The sequence below is a fragment of the Falco cherrug genome, chromosome 3 (genome assembly GCF_023634085.1).
Source record: "Falco cherrug isolate bFalChe1 chromosome 3, bFalChe1.pri, whole genome shotgun sequence".
NCBI lineage: Eukaryota > Metazoa > Chordata > Aves > Falconiformes > Falconidae > Falco > Falco cherrug.
In genome coordinates, this window is record NC_073699.1 from 42,499,718 (window position 1) to 42,524,200 (window position 24,483).

General features: G+C 41.4%; 1 protein-coding gene across 2 annotated transcripts in view; it reads left to right on the forward strand.

Moving 5' to 3' along the window:
- Positions 1-21,833, forward strand: part of SLCO5A1 (solute carrier organic anion transporter family member 5A1) — an 84,852-nt gene extending 63,019 nt beyond the window's left edge. For both annotated transcript variants that reach the window (XM_055705314.1, XM_055705315.1), the window contains exons 7-10: positions 2,777-2,936; positions 6,831-7,072; positions 10,115-10,179; positions 13,692-21,833. In XM_055705314.1, the coding sequence (XP_055561289.1) occupies positions 2,777-2,936; positions 6,831-7,072; positions 10,115-10,179; positions 13,692-14,137 (913 nt within the window). In that variant the 3' untranslated portion in view covers positions 14,138-21,833. The remainder of the gene's footprint in view (positions 1-2,776; positions 2,937-6,830; positions 7,073-10,114; positions 10,180-13,691) is intronic.
- The last annotated feature ends 2,650 nt before the right edge of the window (positions 21,834-24,483 follow it).

Sequence of the window (24,483 nt, forward strand, 5' to 3'; positions counted from 1 at the left end):
ACATTTCCAGGTGTGTCTGCATATATATGCAAGCAGAACAGTTATTTTCTTTTTGGTACCTGAGCTAGCATGTTCAGTAATAGCATGGATAAAAAGTAATACTTTATGCCTATGCTTCAGGTACCTTCCAGCATAATGCCTTCAAGTAATATTAGATGTGATTAGATTAGTTAATATTGGATGTGGTTTATTTAATTGCAACTACAAGATTTCACTAGACCTTGCAAATATCTTCATGTGAGCCACAGGAACCCCTTAATTTTATTTTTTCAGGAACCTTCATGTGTTCAGAATTTACAAGCAAAGTACTAGAAGTGGGAGCTGTCAAATAAAGCTACAAAGAACCAGGTTCAAAACAAACAACAGCTCTTGTAACAGGCCGCGGACTGTCAAAAAATCCTCTCTGTTGGATATTGTAGATGCTAAAAATTTACTGTCAGTGGGAGAAATGCAGGGGGAAAATGGGGTTTATTAACTAGAAAAACACATCAGACTTAGAAAATATTTTGGGCTGAGGCTCATTAAGAGGCTGCAAGAATACTCTTCTGGGGGAAGTTTGCTGCCCTCTTCTTGCTGTTTCCTAGTTGTCTTCTTATGGCTACTGTTTGAGACAGCATACTGGTGAAGAGACAGGCGTGGGCTCAACAGCCATTTTCATGTGTCTGAATGTTTCACAGAAAATGTGACTGTGTTTTCAATTAGTCTTTAGCCAGCCAAGGAAAAAAAGCAATGCTACAAAACTCATCTGAGCAATCCCAGTCACTGAAAAGGCGAAAGTAGTATAGTAGCTCTTTATAAACTAGTCTGAGATTTTCAAGAAAATATGCCTATTGAAAGTAAATGCCTTTTCAAACCAGTTATTTGTCAGAAAAATATGCTATGGTTATTAACTACTTCATCATTAATGAGAAGCTTCTAGATAACAGAGAGTGACACCTTACAGCCTCTGATATTTAGCTCTATGTACACTGGCTCCACTTATGCCAGTCTTTTTAATTTGGGAACAAACTAGTATCCATTTTTCTTAAACTCTTTCATTTTAACTCTCTTTGTTCCTCTATCATCAGAATTTGTATATACAGTTATGTAGGGCTTTTTACTATTCTTTTCTTTCAGTGAGGTTGCCTTTGTGCCTGCTAATGCTCGTACTCCTTTGTTTTGTACTCAAGCCCTTTGTACTCAACCCTACCCAGGACTGTTAAAAGTACATTGTTACCTTGGACTTTCCTTCAGCGCAGGGAGTAGCTGGGTGTCTCCTTCATGGTTTGTGCCCAAAACTGGGCATTTTTAAGTGACCTGAGAGTTGTTTTGGGCAGGGCTGAAGTGTTACGGTACATAAGAGAGGAGCTGGTTAATTTGGTGACTGTGTAACTTACTCAACTGGAGTCAAAACTGTGCCAGTGACAGCCAGTGGTCAGTTGTAACCAGAGTTGATTTCTTTCTGCTGGTAGCAAAAAGTACCATTTGATCAGCGGGGTTTATTTTTTCCCTGTCATCTTCTGATGAAGAGTGTGTGACCTTAGAGATATGCATGCTGCTATTACTAAGGCCTTTGTAATTTCTGGATTGAGCTGAAATGGTACAACTGACGTGGAAAGCAGAGCCACAGTGGGATTATATGTTTATAAAACCTCAGTTCCAGCCGTGAATTGCACACTGGCACCTAGTGGTTTGTACTGGCTGCCCCTTGGCAGCTCAGGATATCAGATATTTGTTCTGTCTTAGGAGTCTGTCTTGCTTTGGGACTCCCAGCACCCAGGGCACTGTCATTTGGGGGGACCAAACTGCTTCTGAATAACCTGCTTTCTCCAGAGGGGGCCCAGACATGTGCCACGCAGAGGTGTGAGGTGGAGGAGAAGGTGCATCAGGAGAGACCTGTAGCTGTCTCAGTGCAGTGCTTGATTCAGGCTTTGTTACATGAGCCACTGAGCTCAGATGGGTGCTGTGAGCTACTGCCCTGGTTGGGATCCCTTAACACGTTCATCCCATGGTGAAGGTGTGCACAGGCTGTCACGGTGCTTGCCAGTGAAGGGTTGATGCAGTTCCCAGCTGTGGCAGTTGAGATCGGTTTGACCACCTGTTTGGAGCGGCAGTGACAGTGAAGAGCCTGCTTTCTGGTGTGTGTGTCCGTCCTTCAGCTTTGAAGTTCCCTTTACTTCCTTGTGAGCATACTGCCAAACCCTTCTGGGGAGGACCTAGAAAGTTGGGCTTTGGCAAGATCTTGGGGAATGGTTCAGGGAAGCGGAGCAGTGGTTCTTCTACAGGCATTTAGTGAAAGCACAACACTCCTTCGGATCTAGAGAGGCTCCTGTAGATTTCACATATACATATAAATAATAAAAGCATTACATTTTCTAACGGTAGTTGTATGTAGGCAGAGATGCCTGTTAGTTCACATAATGCTTACATCTTGTCACTGAGCTTTTCTCTAGTAATCAACAGGTTGCTGCAGCTTAGGACAGGCATATAAAATAGTGGTGTCTTAACTGTTAAAGGAAAAAAAAAACAAAATGGGAAAAATGCAGCTATTACCTAGGCAAATAAGATACAAGTTTTAAACTTTGGTATTATTTTTGTATTGTGTTTTTGGCTGATGGCAGGGGTGGCTTGGGTGTTCTTTTATATTGCTTAAATCACGTACATAAGCTAGAGTTAATGCAGATTTTCTCTGATAATAAACTCTCAGTTCCAGAGTTAACGAGCGGGATGTTTTCTCCCTCTGAACAGCAGGATATCTATGCTTGCTCTACTAGCATGTTCTTTTTCTTTTCTTCAGTCCCACTCTTGCCATGGCCCACAGGAATCTGACTGGGAGCTGTAATGTTAACTGTGGATGTAAGATTCATGAGTACGAGCCTGTCTGTGGATCAGATGGAATAACATATTTTAATCCTTGCCTAGCTGGCTGCATCAATGGTGGAAACCATAGCACAGGGGTAAGTGCTTCACCCACCCACCCACATCCAACCTGCGAGTGCCCCCTGGGACTGATGCAGGTCGGAGACTGCTCTGTTTCTAGCACAAGTATGCCCCCTCTGATCTTCGGAGAAGTCGCTCTGCAGCTGACTCGTCCATGAGCGTTTCCGTGTTCTGCAAGGCTGGTAATGCCGCTGTTGCATGGTCCCTCCCCCCTTCCTTTCAGTTATGTACAAACCTGAGGCACAACTTCATTTGTACCAAGGTAATCCTCCAGCTGAGTGAGTGTGAAGTGCCACAGGGTAGGGAGGGCTGGTGGTTCCAGTACAGACTCTGAAGTCTCCGGTGTCAGTGGCCTGCATGTCTGCCGTTCCTGCAGGGCTCACAGAGGGGACCCTGAGTCAGAGTCATCTATTTCAGCTTGCTGCTAACATAGGCAGCCACGTCATACTGTCTTTCTGCAAGTTCAGCAGTGTTACTCTTAAAAGAAGCCTGGAGGGGGTTTTTTGGGCTCCCTCTCTGAATGGAAGGGAGAACTTAGCTCTTCAGGTAGTTGAAAGTGTTTTAAACTCCTGTTTAATTTTAGTTGTGGCCTGTTTAGAGCCACTGGTGTTTGTCTCAGCCTCACCATTTTGCATAAGTAGCAGCTGCGCTTGCACCAATGTATTGACAGGTCTTTTGTTTGCGTGGCTAGGTAAAGACTGCCCATGTATTCTGCTCTTGTGAAATAGTTTGGCCATTCTCACAGCCTTTCTCTAAACCTCTTCCAGGCTAAATGAAGTGATTGTTACTGAACTCAAGTAACCAAAACTTAAAGGATGTTAATAATCCACTTCCTTTCTTGGAAATATATTGCCTGTAACAGCGCAGTCTTCCAGTTATACTGGACTGGGGAAGAGCATTCTGCTGGTAAAATGACACCACGGAAATTTGGCAGTTTCCAGGACTGGGCACAAGCAAACAGATGAAAAGTAGAATCTGACCTAAATTTCAACAGAGCATTATGGTTGTGCTTGTTTCATACAAAACGCAAACTCTTAAGTTCTTCTGTTAAAGAACTATCCTTTAAAAAAGGATAATTAAGAAAGACAGGAAGTAACATAAGCATTCATTTTCTCAGAACTTGATTGTGCTTTCCTGAAAGCTTATTTGATGTATCAGTCTGCTGGTTTGCAGTCCTGAGCCAGCCTGTGAAGCAGGAAGGTGTTAGGTCCAGTGCTGTGCTTTCTCAAGTTGACTGGATAATGGTCTGAAAACGCAGGTCCATACGTAGATGCCACAGATTATTTCCTTTATAGTTTCTTCCTTTCTTTTTTTTTAAGGAGTATCTTGCTTGTTTTTAGTAGAAAATTGCTTTGGCCCAATTGGAAAAGCCAGTGATGAAAGTGTGTGGTTAACTTTCGGTGTCTATATAAATCTTAGTTGTGCTTTGCTGATTTGAGACATAGGTTTGATCTTTGCTACATTTCACCTGATATCAATTCAGCATATTAATTCATTACTAGGGAGGTACTTTGGGAGTATATGCTTTTCACTACAGATTTTGAAACATACTATCTCCTCTTATGATTTAAGAAAAGATCCTTCATAGCTTGAAGTTTTAAGTCTGTAGCTAGTGGTGAATAGAATAGGGCTGACGTTGGTAGGAAAATGTGTTACTTCATTAAATAATGCTTTATGTAGGGTTATTTAAAACAACAGATGTAAGCTTGTGCCACTGTATAACACGCAAAATATTGGTAATGTATAACATTTGGATTTAAGTTTATAACATACAGTGTTTTCAAAGTTAACCATTTAAAAATTGGAAGTAGGAGAAAGGATGCCAGTGTACATTTCATACCTGTTTTACATATATATTCCTATACTCTAGCACAGGGGTCCTCAAACTTTTTAACCCGGGGGCCGGCGCGCGGATGCAGTGGCAGGCAGTCATCTGCGGCTGCTTGGTTTCCTCCCCCAACCCCTGGTGGTGGGGGGGGGCGGGGGGGTCTGTAAATACCGGGGGCCGGATTGAGGACCCTGGGGGGCCGTATCTGGCCCGCGGGCCGTAGTTTGAGGACCCCTGCTCTAGCATTTCTGTTACATCTGTCTCATTTACTACGCAGACCTGGTTTCTCTGGTGATGAACCAAGACTGTGTAGTAAAGAGGACTATTTTTTGTAGGATACCTGTTTGACATTTGCATTTGGAAGCAATAAGGAGATTACAGTGAGGGGCTGCTGGAAGAGAGCAGATACTCATGGTATTAGAGAGCGGAGTGCTGCCTTGGGAAGCTGGATTGTCATTGCCTTCGTTCTCCAGTCGTGTTGGGCAAGTCACTTAAACAAAGCTTCTCCCAGATGGTCATTAATTTGGTATTCTTCATATTCTGGATGATGGACATAAGCAATAACCAGAAGTGCCATTTGTAGAAGCACTGGGTGCCTACTTCTGTATCTGAAGGCTCGAAAAGTTACATTTAGAATATATTAAGCTGTAGATAATGGAAAATACTGTGGAAAAAAAAGGATTCCAAATTATCCACCCACATTTCTGAAACTTTTGATCTGTTTCAGTTACTTAGATACAAAATTGAGATAACATCAGTGCCTCATCTCATAACTGGTTTAAAGATAAAATTTTCCTTTTAGAAAGAGTTAAGCTATAACGGTGAGTGTGATAGAAAAATCCATGTGAAATATGAGTCATTTTGTCTTTGTAGTGGAATATGTTTAGTGTGAGGAAAAAAATGCCTGGAGCCACATTTTGAAAATGGGAGGTAACATACTGGATAAATTGATGTATTAATAAGATGTTCGGTTAAATCCCATGGGAAAAAAATATGAGGCTACATCATAGCACGAACACATACAAACATACGTTAAAATTGACAAGCAACCATAATTTGGATATTTCCTGATGTCCAGGTGCTTAAATTTGCAACCTTAAGATGGTCTTCTAATGTAGCTTCCGTGCATGTGTGGTCCTAGGTTTTATGGATGCAAACACTGAGATGAAAAACTCCTTCCTGTAACATGACATGGGTCCTGACCTGTTTCTTCTTCAGCACTGGAGTATTTTGATCTGCTGCACACCCTTTTGCCATTAGATTAGTGGAAAACAATAGTAGAATAGGTGTGACAGGAGGCTATATCTGATCTAGCTCTTCCTCACCTTGCTCAAGTCACGGTCCCCTTTCCCTGTGAAATGCCACTTCTTTGTTAGTCTGTTCATCTTAATTTCAGCCTCTTTGTCAGTTCAGGAATCCCTCATGTCCTTCAGTCTCACTGTTTAAGTCTCTGCTTTTCTCTTATTCTTTGAATTTGCTCCTGTCCATATCCCGTCCTCACCCACACCTGCATCTAGCTGGAAGGTCCTGGGCTCCAAGCGTGAAGTGCAGCTTGTTGGTCTTTAGCCGAACCTGGGTAGACTTCGACTGAGATGGCAGAAGACGTGTCCTGAATATGAAAAGTCAACAGCCTGCTAAATTCCAGAATATGGCATTGTCGGTGCTACTTTAAGAGTGTTTCCTCACAGTTCTTTAAGTACAATAGAAACAAATCTTTTTCTTTTGAATTGTTTTGGCAGAATTTTCTGAAAATATTCCAAAACTTTTTTTAAACTCAGCCTAAATAAAGCAATGGAAAGGCAATCTTGTCTTGGAGAATCCTGGCCAGCTTTAAAAATGGTGTGGTAACTTGGCTTATACTTGGGGTAATCATGGAATCATAGAATGGTTTGGGTTGGAAGGGACCTTAAAGACCCTGTCGTTCCAACCCCCCTGCCATGGGCAGGGACACCTTCCACTAGACCAGATTGCTCAGAAGATTCCCAGCTGGGAAGTGCCATGGGACAGTTGTACCATGTCTCTGCACAATTTCTTTCTGGTGTGGGATTTTCATGTGGAAATTTCCTTTTTTCACTCTCCTCAGGTAAGAAATTACACAGAATGTGCCTGTGTCCAGAGTCGTCAGGTGATCACTCCGCCGACGGTGGGCCAGCGCAGTCAGCTCCGGCTGGTTATTGTCAAAACCTACCTGAATGAGAATGGCTATGCCGTTTCTGGGAAGTGTGATCGAACCTGCAACACGCTTATCCCCTTCCTGATATTTCTTTTCATTGTTACCCTTATAACAGCGTGTGCCCAGCCGTCAGCAATCATAGTGACACTCAGGTGAGAAGTCAGTTGTGGTTTTTCAGGTATTTTTGCTGTGCCTGCTATCACCGCTGCCTGCGTCAGAAAGGCTGGGGCAATGCAGCCAAACTCCTTCAAGCTTATGTATCCTTAAAATGTGAATAGAACAGGGCTGACATGGATAGTGTGGAACTTGCTTGTATTTAGAATATGTAACATGATAATCCACTTTAGGAAACACAAAGTGTCCAGCAAATTCCAGGTGCTACAAAGAGAGAACAAGTAAAAGCATCATGTAAGAAAATGATTATGCCTGAAAAAATTCTCAGCCTTCTTATTCAAATGAAAATGAAAAAAATGTTAGTATTTATTATTATCCTTTTCTCCTTCTTAAAGGTGTTAATTCCTGCCACATGCCTGTTATTGAATCTTCCCTTTTTTTCTTCACAAGAATTTTGAACTTGAACTGTAGTAGTGTTGTTGACACTGTGGTCATTTAAGGATAGAGAACACCACAGTCTTTGTAGGGAAAGGTACTGTCATTTATTTGCCCATTTAAAATGAAATCGTTCAGGTTTTTGGATTGGCTTTTCCCATCTCTGCCATCTGGTCTGATAAATATTCTCACTCTCTATAACATATTTATCCATTTAAAATACATCTTCTATAAGTGAGCTTCAGTCTGATTTTTAAAGAAAAGTGAGCTGATAAAATAGAATATGGTCTACTGCTAAACTAAGTTTGTATTTATATAATGTATGTTGCTGTTCTTAAAAGAGGAGGAGGAAGAATCAGAGGAAAATGAGATAATTACTAGGATTTCCAAAGCACACCTATGGGTATTGGTTCTACTGGTAACAGAAGGACAAAGAGAATGGTTTAACGATGTCAGTTTGGTTTGGAATCTGAAGCTGAATAGCTCTCAGAGTTCAAGAAGTAACTTTCTTTTGGACAAAGATGAGCTGGAGGCTAGAAAAATAGAATAGAATAGAATAGTTCACTTGGAAGGGACCTACAATGATTGTCTAGTCCAACTGCCTGACCACTTCAGGGCTGACCAAAAATGAAAGCCTGTTATTAAGGGCATTGTGCAAACACTGACAGATGTGTGGCACCAGCCAGCTCTCTAGGAAACCTGTTCCAGTGTTTGAGAAGCTCTTCAGAAGCACACCCAAAGTGATCTAGATGCAAATGGACATTCAGTCCCTGGGACCAGGTTAGAGCTGATCTGAAGTAAATCCCTCCAAAACCTGAAATGCTTGTGGTATAGATGTCAGGTTCTCAGCATGAGCTGTTTAGCTGTGTAAATCTGCTTCTCTTGAGTGGTGTTAATTGCTAACATAGACACACCTTTTGACCTGTTTTTGTCAGGTCAATCTCTCTTCAAATTGAGCTTTTTTAAACGAGTCCCAGGCCTTTTCTTTCTGTGAAGATTGTCCTCTTAACCAAGTGGGATTCTCTTCTGGTAGTGTTGGCTTTGTACCTTCACTCGGATGTTCTGAGACTACTATTGTTCTGCTGCTGCTCACAATTTTCCCCCTATAAAAATAATAATGACAAATCTTTGTAATAGGTCACAGAGCCTTAGAAAACACGAGACAGATCAGGAGTTGGCTTTGCTATCCTTAGGCTTGGCTGTGAGCAGAGCTCTGAAACCCTCTGGCAGGCATCTGTGTCTCATCTCCAGCAAGGACGAGCACACTCTTGCTGTCGTTTTTTTCAGCTCAGGTGGCTGAGGTTTACGCAGGAGCCTGCTGCTGACACGTGGAGGACTGTGCTGTGTCATGTGGTGGAATTTGTCTTCCAGTTTGCTTTTCAAAAAATCTACAAAATGAAGGCAAGGATCACTGTTAGTACTGTGAAGCCAAGCACTGGGGAGTGGGCACATCAGTATTCCAGTTGCTCATGCAGCCTTAGCTCCACTACTGTGTGCACGTCACCTTTATAATTCAGAAACTTCTGACCTTATTCATTCTGTCTCCAGGTTTTCCATGTGTTCAATAACAGTAATAAAAAAACCCCCAACATTGGCATTGCACTGCAATTACACAAAGGTAAACTACAGTCAATGATCATTAATATTGCAGTGAGCCCACAACAGTGAAGTGCGTAAGGGTCATCTCCAGCAGGATTTTGTCATGTTCAGTAAAAAAAAAGGATGGCCCACGCACATGAACAGTGACACCCGCTGTCCCAAACCACGTATTGTGCACAGTGCATCAGTCTGAGATGGGTGGCCCAAGCTGGTTCTTCGATGTCTTAATTTCTGAGTGAGTGCTTGACTTCAAAACCTTGATTTTACAGCCGCACCCCTTTGACTGCAGCCTTTTTGTGCATCTTAATCTTATATTTCAATGTCATTAGAAGCTGCCTATCTTAATTTCAGACCTTTTAGTTAAGATTTAAAGGATATTTTTTAAATCAGAAGAAAATTTGTGGTTTACTAAAATTGTATTTGGATTGTGGAATATCATTGCTTTGTATTTAGTCTTTTGAAAGCTTAAGCTTAACGTTTTCCTTTGAAACCAATGGAAGAAATCCTCTATTACCCGTATTGAAAAGGACTGGCATTTAAAGAGACTGTTAAGATGTTTCTACTGATATTTTTCCTAAAGTAGCTCCGAAGTGCTTATGTTATGCAGAGATCTGTTAAATTCAGAAGCTGAGTCCAGCTTTCAGCAACTTTTCTTTTTTTCTCCATAAATTCTGGTTTATCTGAAAAAGATTAAGAAAATAAAGCAAAACATTAGATGAAATAATAGGAAACTATCATGAGAAGCCATCATCATTTTGGCTGGATTCTCTAAATTTCCTTAATGAGTTTGGATCAAATTCTTCAGGCCTTACACAGGTAAAGAAAGGTTAAAAGGTGTGACTGAGATTTTGATTAAACAGGGACAGAAGGGGCTGGCTATGTTTTTTCCTAGCAATAAAAGTTAATGATACTAGAATCTAAATGGAAGAAATTTAGACAAAGATTTTTTGTAGCTCAGAAGAAAGCCAGGAGGTAGAGCCAGAGCGTACCACAATGATTGTCTGTTGTGACTGTTTCTTCAGAGGAGTTTTCTCTTTGCCTGCTAGGTCTGTGGAAGATGGGGAGCGGCCCTTTGCACTAGGAATGCAGTTTGTTTTATTACGAACTCTCGGTAAGTCTTACTGTTACTCAGCATTTCCATAAAGGCTCAGCATGTTCAGCTTAAATGTACCATGAAAGTACTACAATTCCATAAATCTGCAATTAATTGCCTGACTACTTGTATGAGGAACCTAAAACTAATATCTTCTGAAAACATTGTCTCTGAGAATGGATTTTTTTTTTGTTACTGACTTTCTATAACAACATTTTTGTCCCAGAAAGAGGTATTTGTACAGTTTCAAATTTAGTTTGAAAATTAATAGTTACTAAATATTATTTTATAAGGTTTTTTCTTTTTTAGAAAACAGATTTTTGTTGCTTTAAGCAGTAACAACAGCTTTTTGCATTTTTGAAATAAGAAGCAGTTGTTACTTAATGTCTAATTTCAAATGTTTCAAAGCAAAAAGGGTACATGGTAAAAGTCTTTATTCCACAAAGCAGTTTCTTTCAAGCTCTTGAACTTCCAAAATCCTGCCTAAAAGAACACACCAGGTGTTCAGCTACTACGAAACATATGAGTACAGCAAGCAAGGGCTATTCTAAGAGAGGAAGAGAAGCCACTATTGCTGCATCTGTAAATTTGCTTTGAGGAAGGATGTTTCTGACTTGTCTTAAAGGTATGATGTTACTGGAGAAAGCAGGAGCATTCAATGGGCTGGCTGCATTTTTAGCAGCCTTAGAAGTTAAACTCTGTTTCTGAGGAAGATCTATTCAAAAGAAAAGTTACAATTTTAGTGATCTCACTGCTTCCATCCATCTCCTGTTGGGGCTCTTGCTGTATTGAATGATTATACTGAACTCTGAAGCAAGTGGAAAAATACTGAAGAAATAAGACGAGGTTACGGCCAGAACAGTGGGATGAAGAAAAAGGAGCAAATTGCAGATGTTTGCTCAAAACCAAGGCCAACGGGACGTGATAAGAGGAGCTGGGAAACCGCAGAAAGGAGCCTACATGCCAGAACAAGCAGAAAACAGAAATCTTCCCAGTAAACAATTGTTAACCAATCATATTATTATACGCTTGTAAAATAGCCAACCACATTATTGCACGCTTATAGAATGCCTTATAAAAGTCTACCTGGTTTGTACAATAAACGGATCAGATCTTGAACTCTGTGAGTATTTGAATCTGACTCCCGCTCGCCCGAAATGCCCGCAGCATCTGGTGACCCCGACGTGATCCGATGAGGGTCGACAGGATCGGTTAAAAGTCAGGAAGATTCATTAAGGATCGTGTTACGAGCTGCGGAGCCGGCGAGGATCCTGCTGCCAGCGGAGAGAGAGCTGGGCGCCCGAAGAAAGGCGGAACGTGCACGGCTGACCGGTGAGTCAGGGAATTTAAGCAGGATGGGAATCACTGCATCAGTGGTGGAAAAAGCAACTGTAGACAGTTTGATGAAACTGGCAGAAAAAACTGAAACGCCAGTCTCACGGCAGGCAGTAGTTGATCTGCTATGTTGGAGTTGCCGCCGTGGTTACCTTGCTTCTACGCAAGATATATATAATAATGAAACATGGAAGAAAGTAGGAGAGGACTTATGGGAATCTGTGCAAGTTGGGACTAAGGGGGTAAAGACTTTGGCTCGCACGTATCGAGCTGTACGGGGTATGGTCGCGCAATTACCACCCTGGTGTCCTGAAAAGGAACAAGCGGCGAGCGGCGGCGTGCGGCCCGGCAGGCCCCGTCCCGGCCGCGGTTTCTCTCCAAGGCGGCACCCCCCCTCCACCACCCCCCCGCTCCGATCGGCGCCATGGCGATGCAAGCGGCCAAGCGAGCTAACATCTGGCTGCCCCCAGAGGTCAATCGGATCCTTTATATTCGGAACCTGCCGTATAAAATCACAGCGGAGGAAATGTATGATTTATTTGGGAAATACGGACCTATTCGACAAATCAGAGTTGGAAACTCTCCTGAAACAAGAGGAACAGCTTAAGCTTCTCAAGGAAAAATACGGACTTGATTACAAACCCCTCCCCCCCCCCAAAAAAAAAAAAAAAAAAAAAAAAAGGAAAAAAAAAAAAGAAAAAAAAAAAGAAAAAAGAAAAAAAAAGAAAGAAAAAAGAAAAAAAAGAAAGGAAAAAAAAAGAAAAAAAAAAGAAAAAAGAAAAAAAAAGAAGAAAGAAAAAAAAAGAGAAAAAAAGAAAGAAAAAAGAAAAAAAAGAAAGAAAAAAGAAAAAAAAAGAAAGAAAAAAAAGAAAAAAAAAAGAAAAAAAAAAGGAAAAAAAAAAAAAGAAAAAAAAAAGGAAAAAAAGTGCTTCAGATGTCACCTACAAGAAATGCGTTTCTGCTTTGAACTAGCTTTTGAGCCTTTGGGAGTAAACTATACGGCTATAAATCAATCATATTGGGGTTGGTTAGATAAGAAGTATAATGACACGAATTTTGGCTTTAGTGATAACTGTACCTGGTGGAATACTACACTTGTTAAAAATATGTATTTTTTGCAACAGTTGATTTACCGTTTAAATGTATCAATTTATTTACCTCAACAAGAATTGAGGGTGGTTGAGGGATTTATTGAAACAAGGTCTGTCTATATTGTTGTTTGTTATTCTTTTGTTACTTTTAGTGCCTTGCCTTTTACAATGTTTTCAGAGCTGTGTGGAACGCAGTATTAATGCTGTATTTAAAAAGAAAGGGGGAGGTGTTGGGGCTCTTGCTGTATTGAATGATTATACTGAACTCTGAAGCAAGTGGAAAAATACTGAAGAAATAAGACGAGGTTACGGCCAGAACAGTGGGATGAAGAAAAAGGAGCAAATTGCAGATGTTTGCTCAAAACCAAGGCCAACGGGACGTGATAAGAGGAGCTGGGAAACCGCAGAAAGGAGCCTACATGCCAGAACAAGCAGAAAACAGAAATCTTCCCAGTAAACAATTGTTAACCAATCATATTATTATACGCTTGTAAAATAGCCAACCACATTATTGCACGCTTATAGAATGCCTTATAAAAGTCTACCTGGTTTGTACAATAAACGGATCAGATCTTGAACTCTGTGAGTATTTGAATCTGACTCCCGCTCGCCCGAAATGCCCGCAGCAATCTCCAGTAAGAGAAACATTGGAGCTTTTTCTCCGTAATCTAAACAGCAACCCTTGCCCTTTCCCAGCTCATGGGCAGTGAATGATCAGCAAGTAAGGCTCTGGAGATAATGTATTTTGTTTCTCTCCCATATTTTATTTCCTGAGAGCAACACTGAATTTTCTTTTGGGGGACGCATAGTTCTAGAAGAGCTGTCTGGGAATGGTAAATTGAAGTGATTACCTGTTGTAAGGTGCTGCTGCATTGTATTTGCTTGAATTCTTTCTCATTCGTGGTATGTTTTGTGTGGGGGATAAGTAGTGTTGGTGGGAAGATCGACTGACCAGTTTTCCATGTTTGACATTTCATGTGAGAACAGTGATATAGAAATCTCAAAAATTCTCAACCTACACTGTTTGGCTAAGGCATATAGTTTCTTTAGAAGTTTTCCACTATATGCTAACACATATTATTTCTGTTGCTATTTTTATTTCAGCTTACATTCCCACTCCAATTTATTTTGGAGCTGTTATTGACACCACGTGCATGCTTTGGCAACAGGATTGCGGCGTACAAGGATCTTGTTGGGAATACGATGTCACCTCGTTTCGTTTTGTCTACTTTGGGTTAGCAGCTGCTCTCAAGTTCGTGGGATTCTTCTTTATTTTCCTGGCCTGGTATTCCATTAAGTGTAAAGAAGAGCAACTGCAGAGACGGAGATGGAGGGCTTCGCCGGTGAACACTGTGAGTGAGATGGTTGGCCAAGCTGGACCCCAACAAAACTATGCACGGACTAGATCCTGCCCTACTTTCAGTTCCCGAGGAGACATCAGTGTGGCACAAGGAATGAACTGCATAGCACAGACATACCCTGGCCCTTTTTCAGAAGCAATAAATTCTTCAAATGAAAATGTGTTGGAAGAAGTCACTGCTGAGATATAGACCCCTGGCTTGGTAATGTAATATTTAGTTTTGTTGGTTGACCTAATTATGGCGCCTTGTAAAACACCTGTGCCTTCTATTTTTAATCTAAATGTAACATGTGATAAAACCAACAAAGCTTAATGCAAACAACCACAGTATGTTCCTGAGGGCTGGATACCTCAAACCAACCCAAATTCTTCTTTCTCCTCTCCCAACAATGAAGTTTTAAAAATTGTGTTTGTAATTATTTCAGATGTGTCCATTAAACGTCCATGCTCTGATCTAATATCAATGTAAGGGTGAGGTATTATGAACAGCAGAAGAGTGACAAAAACTCGTATCGTTGATGTCTAGATGTCACAAAAATGCTTAAATGTATTGTCAACTTCATATCTGCAAATCGTATTTTTAAGAGATGAGTAATTACTGTGAGTTCTGCTACAAAGCACAACCAAACTTGTTTAAACTATGCAACTTATTTGGATAATTGTTTGTGCAGCAAACAATTAAAATTTTAAAGGTTTAAAGTTTGCTTTTAAAGACATTACTTCAACTGAATTTGAAAGGGGCTATTTTCAGACTTAAGCATTAATTTAAAAAAAGAACATAAGGTTTAAAGTACTGTTAATAACATGTTAAGCCATACAAAAGTTATGCATCAGGTAACATTTGCAAATGTTGAGTTGTAATATCTTTATCCTGTCAAAATGTGCATTAATTTTCATTTGATGGGATATAGTCATTCCTCACAAAGTCTAGGAAAGTATAATGCTTGGAGTAAAAAACTTCAGTATTAATGTATAATAACATATAAGGTGTAGGAATCATACATACGTACCAGAGCAGATACGTTCATATTTCTGTAATGTTGTTTGGGTAGCTGTTACTAGCGCCAAATCTGTACTTTTCCTGAAGAAGAAAATGACCAGTTATAGCTTGATAGGAAGAGCTTGGCTGTCCTTCAGAAATGTGTGCCAGTCTACTTCAGCTTCAGTGAAAAAATCTCAAGGGAGAGCTAATGGCCTCCTTTTCTTTCTGAGTGGCCGCCTGGGACTTGGTGGGCCCATTGCAGCCAGCAGTGTGTGGGGCTGGGGCTGGGGCCATGCACTGCATGGTGCAGGAGTGAGCAGAGAGACCCTTCAAGTGGGCTGCAAGCAGCCCGCCCACCATGTGGCCTGCTACAAGGCTCTCCGCTCCACTCCTGGCACCGCTGGGATGCTGCGCTCCCTGCCGCTGAGGACAGCTGGGGAGGGCACGCTGGCTGCTCCCTCTCATTTCTGCTCCGCTTCTGCCCCTCCTGCGGCCCAGTGCTGGGCAGTATGGAGGGACATGCCTGGAGGTCCTGGTTGTATGAATTGTCTCACACGTGGCCACCTTTCCTTTTCTCAGCTTCTATGAAAGCTTCTATGAAGGCAAAGGGCAAGTTGTCTCTCCTTTGCCCTTCCAGGGAAAGAGCTAAGAATAGAAATTGCCTGCAAGCGTGGACCCACAGGACATGATGTGGCCTTTGCTTATTCCAAATTACCGTAGTGTGTTTTCTCCCCAGGAGATGCTGAGACTTTCTAATCAAATGTACTTGGCATTTCATTTCTTGCTCTGAAGGCTTTGTAGTGCCATGCTTATGATGTACTGATGTCTCAAAGGGCAGAGAATGATTTCAGGTGGACGCTAGGAAGTCAAAGCTGTATTTTTGCCCTGCAGGGAAAGTCTTAGAAGTTTAGGAAATTAAAAGCACTCTTAAAAGAGGACTCAGTGATAGTCAGGTTTGGATTTTGCCACGTAGAGAGCTTGCATGAAAATAAATAGGAAAGAGCAGAATGTCTACATATTTTTGAACAGAATTATTCCTGGTTTAGTTTTAATTTATAATTGTAAGTTGATCACACATATGGAACCAAGTCCTTGAAATTAAAGGCAGTACTCTCCTTAGCATCCATTGAGTTGCCCTGGGAAGAGTAGATTTCCCTCTCCTCCTTTGTCAGCTGCCTTTCTTTGTTTCCTGGCTCCTCTTGACCAGCACGTGGGACTACCCACGGGGCTGTTCCCTTGCTTGAAGTGGTGGCTGCTTGTTTCAGAATGTCTCAGTCCATTTTTGTGGCTTGTAACAATTCCTGCTGTCTGGCTGCAAACTCAGATGCTTCTAGTCCCAATTACAACATAGAGTAATATTGTTTTAATTACCTCCTGATATTCTGTACATATTAGTAGCTTTTTGGGGTCAAGCCTGAGAATATTTTTTTCTCTTATGCAGTCACCAGATACAACACGTCCTCAGTCAGCATCTGCCACGTAAGGTGTTAGCTTCTACACTTTTTATCCTGAGAAATGAATTTCCTTGGCTCAAAGGTATTTGGTATATTTTTTTTTTTTTGCTATAGAAGATCAGAATAGATGGTAGAAAAGTTTCCTTTTGCTCCAGTCTCAAATGCCTCTTGCACCAGGGATTTCCTGCTATGGCAGAAATTAAGGCAAAGTAGCAGGACAAAATGTAATTGTAGCCTATCACCCATCCATTTTACTCACTAGCCCATTTAAATTGTCATGGGGTGAGAGGAAGAGTAACAATCTTTTCAAATACCTCAGAAACAGAGCATTTAGGGAATTGTAAAAGGCTGAAGATGAATCATCTATCCTGATCTATTCTATTTCATGCCTTGTGTGCTCCTGTTCCATGTGAGAAACAAGGGAGAACAGAGTAGGCTTGTAGGACTGTCAGGAGTTGACACTGATGGCAAAGAATGAGAGTGATAGAAGTGACACATCTGCAACTGCTGCTGCTTCTGAGCTGATTTCAAGGGAATTCAGAGCTTGTTAGAATGGAGACCACCTGGTTTTTAGGAAATCCTGACACTTCAGCTTCCAAAAATATTTGTTTTTTTGAAATCTTTGGGAAACTGGAATCTAGCAGGAAAGATGTTCACTTAGGAAATACTGAAAAAGCTTTGTTTACATACTTTCAATAGCCTTTTAATTTTCCTTTCAAATTTATATGCAAAGCAAAAAATAATTGATTACTTTTCAAACAATTTTGTTAGGATTTTCGGCTATAGATAATGTTGACAAGATGAATATATTTCTACAAAATCACTTAATTATATCAGCATCCTCTGAAAGAAAGAAAACCCAAACTCTGGCCAGTTTTTGATTGATTCCTAAAGGAGGTTTTATTGTGAGTAAGCTTTAACAGGCCAAACTAAGCCAATAAAGGTATGCAGGGGAAACACATCAACTTCCTGGAGAAGTCAATTTCAACACTGTCAACATTGAATGAAATATGGACTGAGACCTGCTGAACAAACACTGTTCTGAAGTTTTTATTGCTGAAGGAAGCAGACTTGCCAGAGAAATTGTGTGCATCCCTAGCAGTAGTTGTGATCGAACTCGCAAGAAGAAAAAAGGAACTTTTATCACCCAGTGAAGGTGGCCATACTGTCTTCCTGCTGTGAAATCCTCTGACCATAAAAGATAAAATTCCATTAACTAGTAATTTCTGTCACCTTCCCTCTCTACCCCAAAACACTAAAGTCCAGCGAGTACAAGAAAAGGTAAAGCAGGCATCCTGCTCGCCCACAGGCTACTATTGGTAGGAAACTCAAGTCATCTACCCGCAGCTGACAAGCCAGGGATAATACGGAGCATCAAAACCTGGCAATTAACTACAAGTCCACAAAGCGCCATCATGCCATTGCAAGGACAGACTAATTTCCTCTTACACCAGTTATTCCTGATTTAGAGTGAGGGTCATGAGGGGAGAAGTAGCTCAAACATACAGAATTGACTGAACAGGTCATTGTACCTGCTTAGCCTCCCACCCATCCTTGTTTCCTCAAAAAGGGGAACACTTCAGAAAGGGTGTAGCCATGGCCTTCGGTCCTTATGAGCGCAGCACCCTCAGGATGGTCTATAGATCTTTTGGGGGCTGGAATAGATGGAGAGTGGGACTCTGTACCTCCACTTCTAGGCAAAAGCCCTGTGGTTTGGGTCCCCCTTCTTCCTCATGAGCATTCTGGATATAGTATGGTATAATTTGGAACTGGTGGCTTTTTATATACTTTCAGTACAGTGTGAACAGCTGCAAGAAACATGTTGAATATTATGGTGCCATTTATATTTAATTGGCATATATTTCATAATTTAATATTTCAGTTCTTTGACCAGCTGTTGTATCTTTAAAAGTGCATGCATTAACATGCAGTTCATCAGAACTTGCTGTTCTGTAAGTGAAGGAGAGACATACATCTACTCCTAGGTAATAGAAATCTAAGTCTGAAAGGCCCTAAATCAGTTACAAACACTTGACTGTTCTCAAAAAGATGTTTTCTGTTTTTTAAATATAGCTTATTAGTTCATAACATTAACTATTCATTCATTATGGCTGTGATCCAGCAGAACACTTAAATATGTGGGTAAGTTTATATACTTAAATAATGCACTGAAAAATAATGCATGCATGTAAGTATTGGACTGAATCTCATCTGCATTCAAAAAGGAGTTCCTCTACCCAAAAAGTAATTTCCATGATGAGCTCTTTTCCCCATGGATTTGGTGATCACTGTAACCAGAATAGCACGAAGTAGCACTTGAGTACTCCCCTGTGGCATCCACATGTGGCTGCTTAATATATGTGACAATGGAGTACAGTGTTTATTTTCAAATAGAATCCAAAATCAAAATATTTTGTGGACATACTCAAAGATAAATTCTAGCTTTTCCTGCCATTCACTTATTTTATTAATTTCTGGCTGGGAAAAAAAAAACCAAAACATTACATGGGGAGAGAGATTACATAAAGGCATCTTTCTGACCTTAAAGCCAATGAAATTGCTCAAGTAATGCTGTAGGTTCAGACTGTACCCTTTCACCGAATTTGGACCTAGAGGTTCAGGTGACAGATTTTCAGTATCGTGCACAAATGGAGCAGGGCACTGCCCGCTCTGTGTAACTCCAGACAGCATGACTGGGAGACAGGTCAGCACCTTCTGTACTGTTCTTGCGGGTTTTCCCCTCAAATGCCTGAATTATTGCTGCCTTACTACACTTTCTGCATGTGTAATACCACAGCTCTTTGTGCTGTTATATTGACATAAAACTGAATGATAGATAGGTCCAAAGTGTCTTACTGCTATTTTGGAGCCAGATTCTCAGCCTCATCGGTCTGATGATGAGGCTGAAGAACTGGGCCAGTACCTTGGGCTGGATGTTAACAAGCTGGCGCTTTAGCAAGCATGTGTGAACTAAGCGATATCAGGTGCTTGTTTAGCTTTTATAATCTGTTCACTGGTTACTACCACTGTTTTTGGAGGTCAAAGACAAAATATTTCCTAAACAAGTTTATCTTTTTCTGTTTTCTCAATAACGTGTCTTTTATATGGCATAGGAGATGCCATGCTTCATGCTGCAGTGTCTGGGTTCCCCCAGCTGAAGCCATCCAGCTGTGGTTGCTTTCCAGCGGCTTAAAACAACTGGTAACAGAGATTTACCTGGACTGCAATCTGAATCAGCATTGCTTTGGGCAGAGTGTTTGCCCCTTGTAGGTTAAACTTGTATCAACACATTTCAGGTTCTTCACACATTGGACTTTTTATAGACATTTTTATCCTTTGGAGTGCATAGAAGATGGAGAGTCGACATTGTGGAAAGGATTCTTTCTTTGGTATAGAATTAGGGTCTTCTGCTTGTCTTTTAATATCATGTTTTACAAATTAACAGTTCAAAAAGGTTACATGTAAACATTGTTGCAGAGCAGAGATACGGAGCCCTCAGTGTGGGGACTAGGTATGGCCAGGGTTCATATGATTTGTCTTCTTTACAGTGAATATCACGAATGCATGTTATTATGTGCCCGAAGGTTTGAAAGCCTACCTGATCCTCAGGAAGGAAATCTTCCCTATCCTTTCCACGGAATAGACTACATAAATTAAGGAGGACAGTTAACACTGTGCATATTCCATAGTCATATCCCTTACATTAACTACAGTTAATAACTGTAGGTTTTAGCAACCTCCCTTCCAGTCTTTCAGATCAGCTGTTTTCTTTTGACAATACAGCCTTTTAAACACAGGCATAGCTCTGCAAGTTCCACGTAGCTCCAAACCTTTCTTGGTTTCAAGTGTTGTGAAATAGATGCTTTTTTATTCAGGTTCCATTCTACTCTTCTAATTATTACATTATCCGTTGTGTGCACTGTATTTTCTTGTTTTTTCTGTCTCAAACCAGTTGTCACAATGTTATCCTGTAACAATGTATTGTTCATGGTATAGAATAGATGAAAAGCTGTGGAATTCATGAAGGGCTACAAAAAGCATCCAAAACTTTGGTCACCTCAAGGAAGAGTGAGACAGCTGGATAATCTTTGGACAAATGACTAAACAACACTGTGGTGCTAGTAGGTACTGAAGTATTTTATGATGTGTTCACTATGGCTTAAATGACATATTCAAGGCATGTCAATGATGCGACTGCACGTGTTTTTGTTCTTAAAGTCTGGACTGCTCCAGCAAAGACAGTGTTTATAGTTCCTGGTGGGCCAATTCCTACCTAGCTCTTCTGTGGGAAAGTACATTCAGGAGGCAGTATAGGATCTGGCCCAGCGCTAACAGCTAAGGTAAAAGCTATACAGACCACAGAAATCTCATGTGGGATGTATTCATCCTGCTGTAACGTGTTAGTTTATTTAGTGGCTTTGCTTAAGCAGAGGCTGAAAATAAATTCTATAGTAATGACAAGAAACACTGGGCTAAATTCTGGGACTCCGTAGCCAAGCAGCATTGGTAAAGCATTTGAAGTAAATTAAGGATTGAGATCTGAAATATTAATGTTCTTCCATGGAATACCAGGAAAAGAGGAGTAGAATAAGAGCAAATTCTACCTCTAGCAATGGAAAAAGGCCAAATCTGGTACACTTTAAAGTGAGCTACGGTTTAAAACAGAAGGGTTTGGTTTTAAAATCTTGAAGACAAAATTTTTCCCTTCCATTTTGAATTCTTAAAGGTAATTATTTTGTGTTACTGTGCCTGGGCTGCTCATGCAGTGGAGGCATCTATATCCTAAATAGCACTAAGAGGTACACCTCCAGCTTATAGGTCAGAAATGTTACCTCTGTAACAAACTCCGTATTTGAAACCGTGGAGGGAAATTTCAAAACAAAAAAAATAATATACTAAATCATTTGTAACTGAGTTTTGGTACAAAAAAACCCCCCAAATAATTTGGAGCTAATGAGATCCATGGTTGAGTGAAGGCCTTTCTCACAGAAGACCCATGTTTTTCCCCAGCTGAGCAAACAGGAGTTTTGCCCTTGGCTGCAGCGCATACCTCTACCAAATAATTTAGGCAGAACAGCAACAGTCCGGGTAGTATGTTAGGAGCATGGAGTGGGCACACTGCCTGTAATTGTTTAGTTTTTAAAAAACTCATTATTAAGCAAATGTGTAGAGTATTAAGGAAAGTTGTAGAGTATGTCTGACTGTATGAGTGTGTGGGTGCTGTGCTGTGGTAAAAAGAGACTAATTGGTTTATGCAGTTTGTTTTGCATACTTGAGGCTCCTGTGTGGGGTTTTTCAATTGATATTTATTTCTCAGCAGAGCTTAGAATAATTTTGAAGCTGTGTAACACATCATTTAATGAAATCTATTGTCAGCATCTGTTGTAAACATGTGTTTACAAAACAAACTCTTGAATACTTGATATTTGGAAATAAAAAATAGCATATTATGTGTGTTTTGTTTCTAACAAAAAAAGCAACACAAAAGTTACGTGGGTAGCTCTGCAGTCATTCTGGATCAGGTGGTGATGTATTTGGTCTTTTAATACAGGGTCAGACAAAACCAAATCTTTCCACCGAAGTCAGTGACCATGGAATCATGACTAAGTATTTATCGTGCAGAAATAAACTGTAAAATTCCACCTTTTCCTCTAGCGCTAAATTTGATCAACATTACTTATATGCTAAGAAATACAAATCTGTTTGAAATAGATGTTGACAGTGGGAAAAAATATATAGGGTACAAGTCTATGCGCATCTATGCTGCTTAGTAGAAGAGGGCCAGGGCATGAACCCAAGGACTGGACTCCTGATGTCCACACTGCTTAGTCCTTAGTTCACTCCTTGGCTCTGATTTGGACCACACCAACAAACTGCCTCTGTGTGGTTGTGGGGAAGGGCTATACCGCAGAGAGCTCCTGCATGTCAGAGGTGGCTGAACCAGGTTTGGTTCCCCCCGTTCCTGCAGCCATCCAGCACAGCAGGCTGCGTGTGTCAGGGACCCCCGTGTCCTCATGCAGCACCGCAGGGGCTGCAGCACACACCACGGTACCACACCACAAGAGCTCTAGTGGTTGCAACACAGGCCTTGTATTACCACAGATGTTTAAAAATGAAAACAAATGGAAATTGTATTTTGAGTCCACAGGAACATTAGCACAGAGCCAAGGGGAGACCCAGGGCTAAGTGTTGCATGACATGGATGGGGTCAGCCTGGTCAAGCAGTGTGGATGTGACCTTGTTCATATAATTTGGTTTTAGAGCAAGTCTTTTTGCTCTCTGGACTCACTTTAATTTAAAAGTATAGGTGTATCCATGGATGGAAATTCTGTCCTAAGGCAGCCTGGTTTTTCAAGATCAAAAGAACAGCAGGTTGAAGTTGAATGTATTAATGTATTTTTCTAGACAAGTTTCATTATTGAGCCTTTATACTCTAACTGTTTTGACCTGTAGTGCATGTTTCATGGCTGGATGAGCTGTGGCTTGTTTCTACAAAACTTCCTCGCTGCTTGATGTACTGTCAATACTATGAGCCCCCGCACCCCAGCAAGGACCAGACAAAACTTTGCTGCCATGGGGCAGCTGAATTTGCGCTGATTCAGGCCATGGCTTGCCTTTCTGAGGCATCTGAGTGCATTTGGTTCCAGACCACAGTCAGAAACTGTGGTGGTGTGCCCAGCACCTACCAGATTCAAGCCCCCAGCCAGCAGCGCAGCTTCAGCCCGGGATATGTGCAGCCAGGGAGGAGCTACGGTTTCACGGACGTGAGAAATCTGTGGGGTTCAAATCCTCTCTGACTTGCACGTTCAAAGTAAGACTTACCTGGTTTCATTTCCAGTACATATAACCACACAAAAAGGTGTCTTGCAGATCCCCTGAATGTCACCTGTGTTAAATCCAGGAATATGCTGCGGATGAAATTATCATCAGTAGATGTCTAGCATAACACGGGTATCATTGTTAATTGAAAACTGAATAAATGAGCTACTTTGACAAGGGTTGGAAGCGCAGCGGGGTGGTGCAGGGGTTGAGGAGAGGCTGCTGTGCAGCTCTGCACTGCTGACAGCTGCTGCCTGAGCGGGAGTGTAATTACCCCAGGCAGCTCTGAGGTGCCTCAGGCTGTGATAGTGTCCCTTCAGGTGGGACATAGGCTTTTGAAATGTCTCTGTGGCTTGTGCCCCACTTGCTGCAGTGAAAAATTGATTTTTCAGGATTGTTTTTGCTCAGACTGAAGAAGGAAGATTTATTACAGCATCACACCTAGCAGGCACCAGCCACCCAAGCGTGCTCAGGCCTCAAGGCTAGTCCTGAGCAGATTCTCCCTCGATACGGCTGTTGCAGCTCTTGGCTTCTCCGCCCTGTTTTACATGCAGATCCTCTCCCACTGCGCTTGTGTGACTTCCAATATAGATAGTTGCAGGCATCTAAAGGGGTTTTGGTGGGGAGAGTGGGGGTGGTCCACCTGCACTCTGAAAAAACCTTCACTCAACTGTCATACAAACCTAGGGGTGACTGAACTTAATGATGCTGTGATCCAAATGGGCTTTTTTTTATAGCTGTCTATGTGTACTAACACCTCAGGAACAACAGGATTCACCTACCCATAACAGCACTAAGTCATGTCTGACGTCCTGGAAGCAAAGCATTACCCATCTTTGCTTTGCTTGAGGGCTTTCGGTTGGTAGGAGGTCTCAGAAAGTGTCTCACACCATCCAAGGGTGTGAGGGCAGCACTGGCTGCCTTCTTTTAAATCCCAGAAGAAACATTTCACATAGCGTTGGCAGCTCCCAAGTTGTGCAAACCTTAAAGTTATTCTTGTCCAGCTCCAGGCCCTCTTCAGAAAGTAACAGACTATGTACTCCCTTCCAAAACAGAAACACCTGCCACTGTTCTGCAGATCAGAAAAAGCCAAGAAGGTCCTCCTGGCAGCCCTCCCCTTGCCTGCTGTGAGGAGCGCTTGCCAATGAAGTCAGATTTAGGCATTTGTTTTCTTCCGGAGCCTACAACTGCCTAATGCCTGTAAGAGCTCCCCGACAGTCATGCCAGGTGCTTATGACTCAACTGCATCAGCTATAGGACAAGAAGTACTGCACAGAAAGA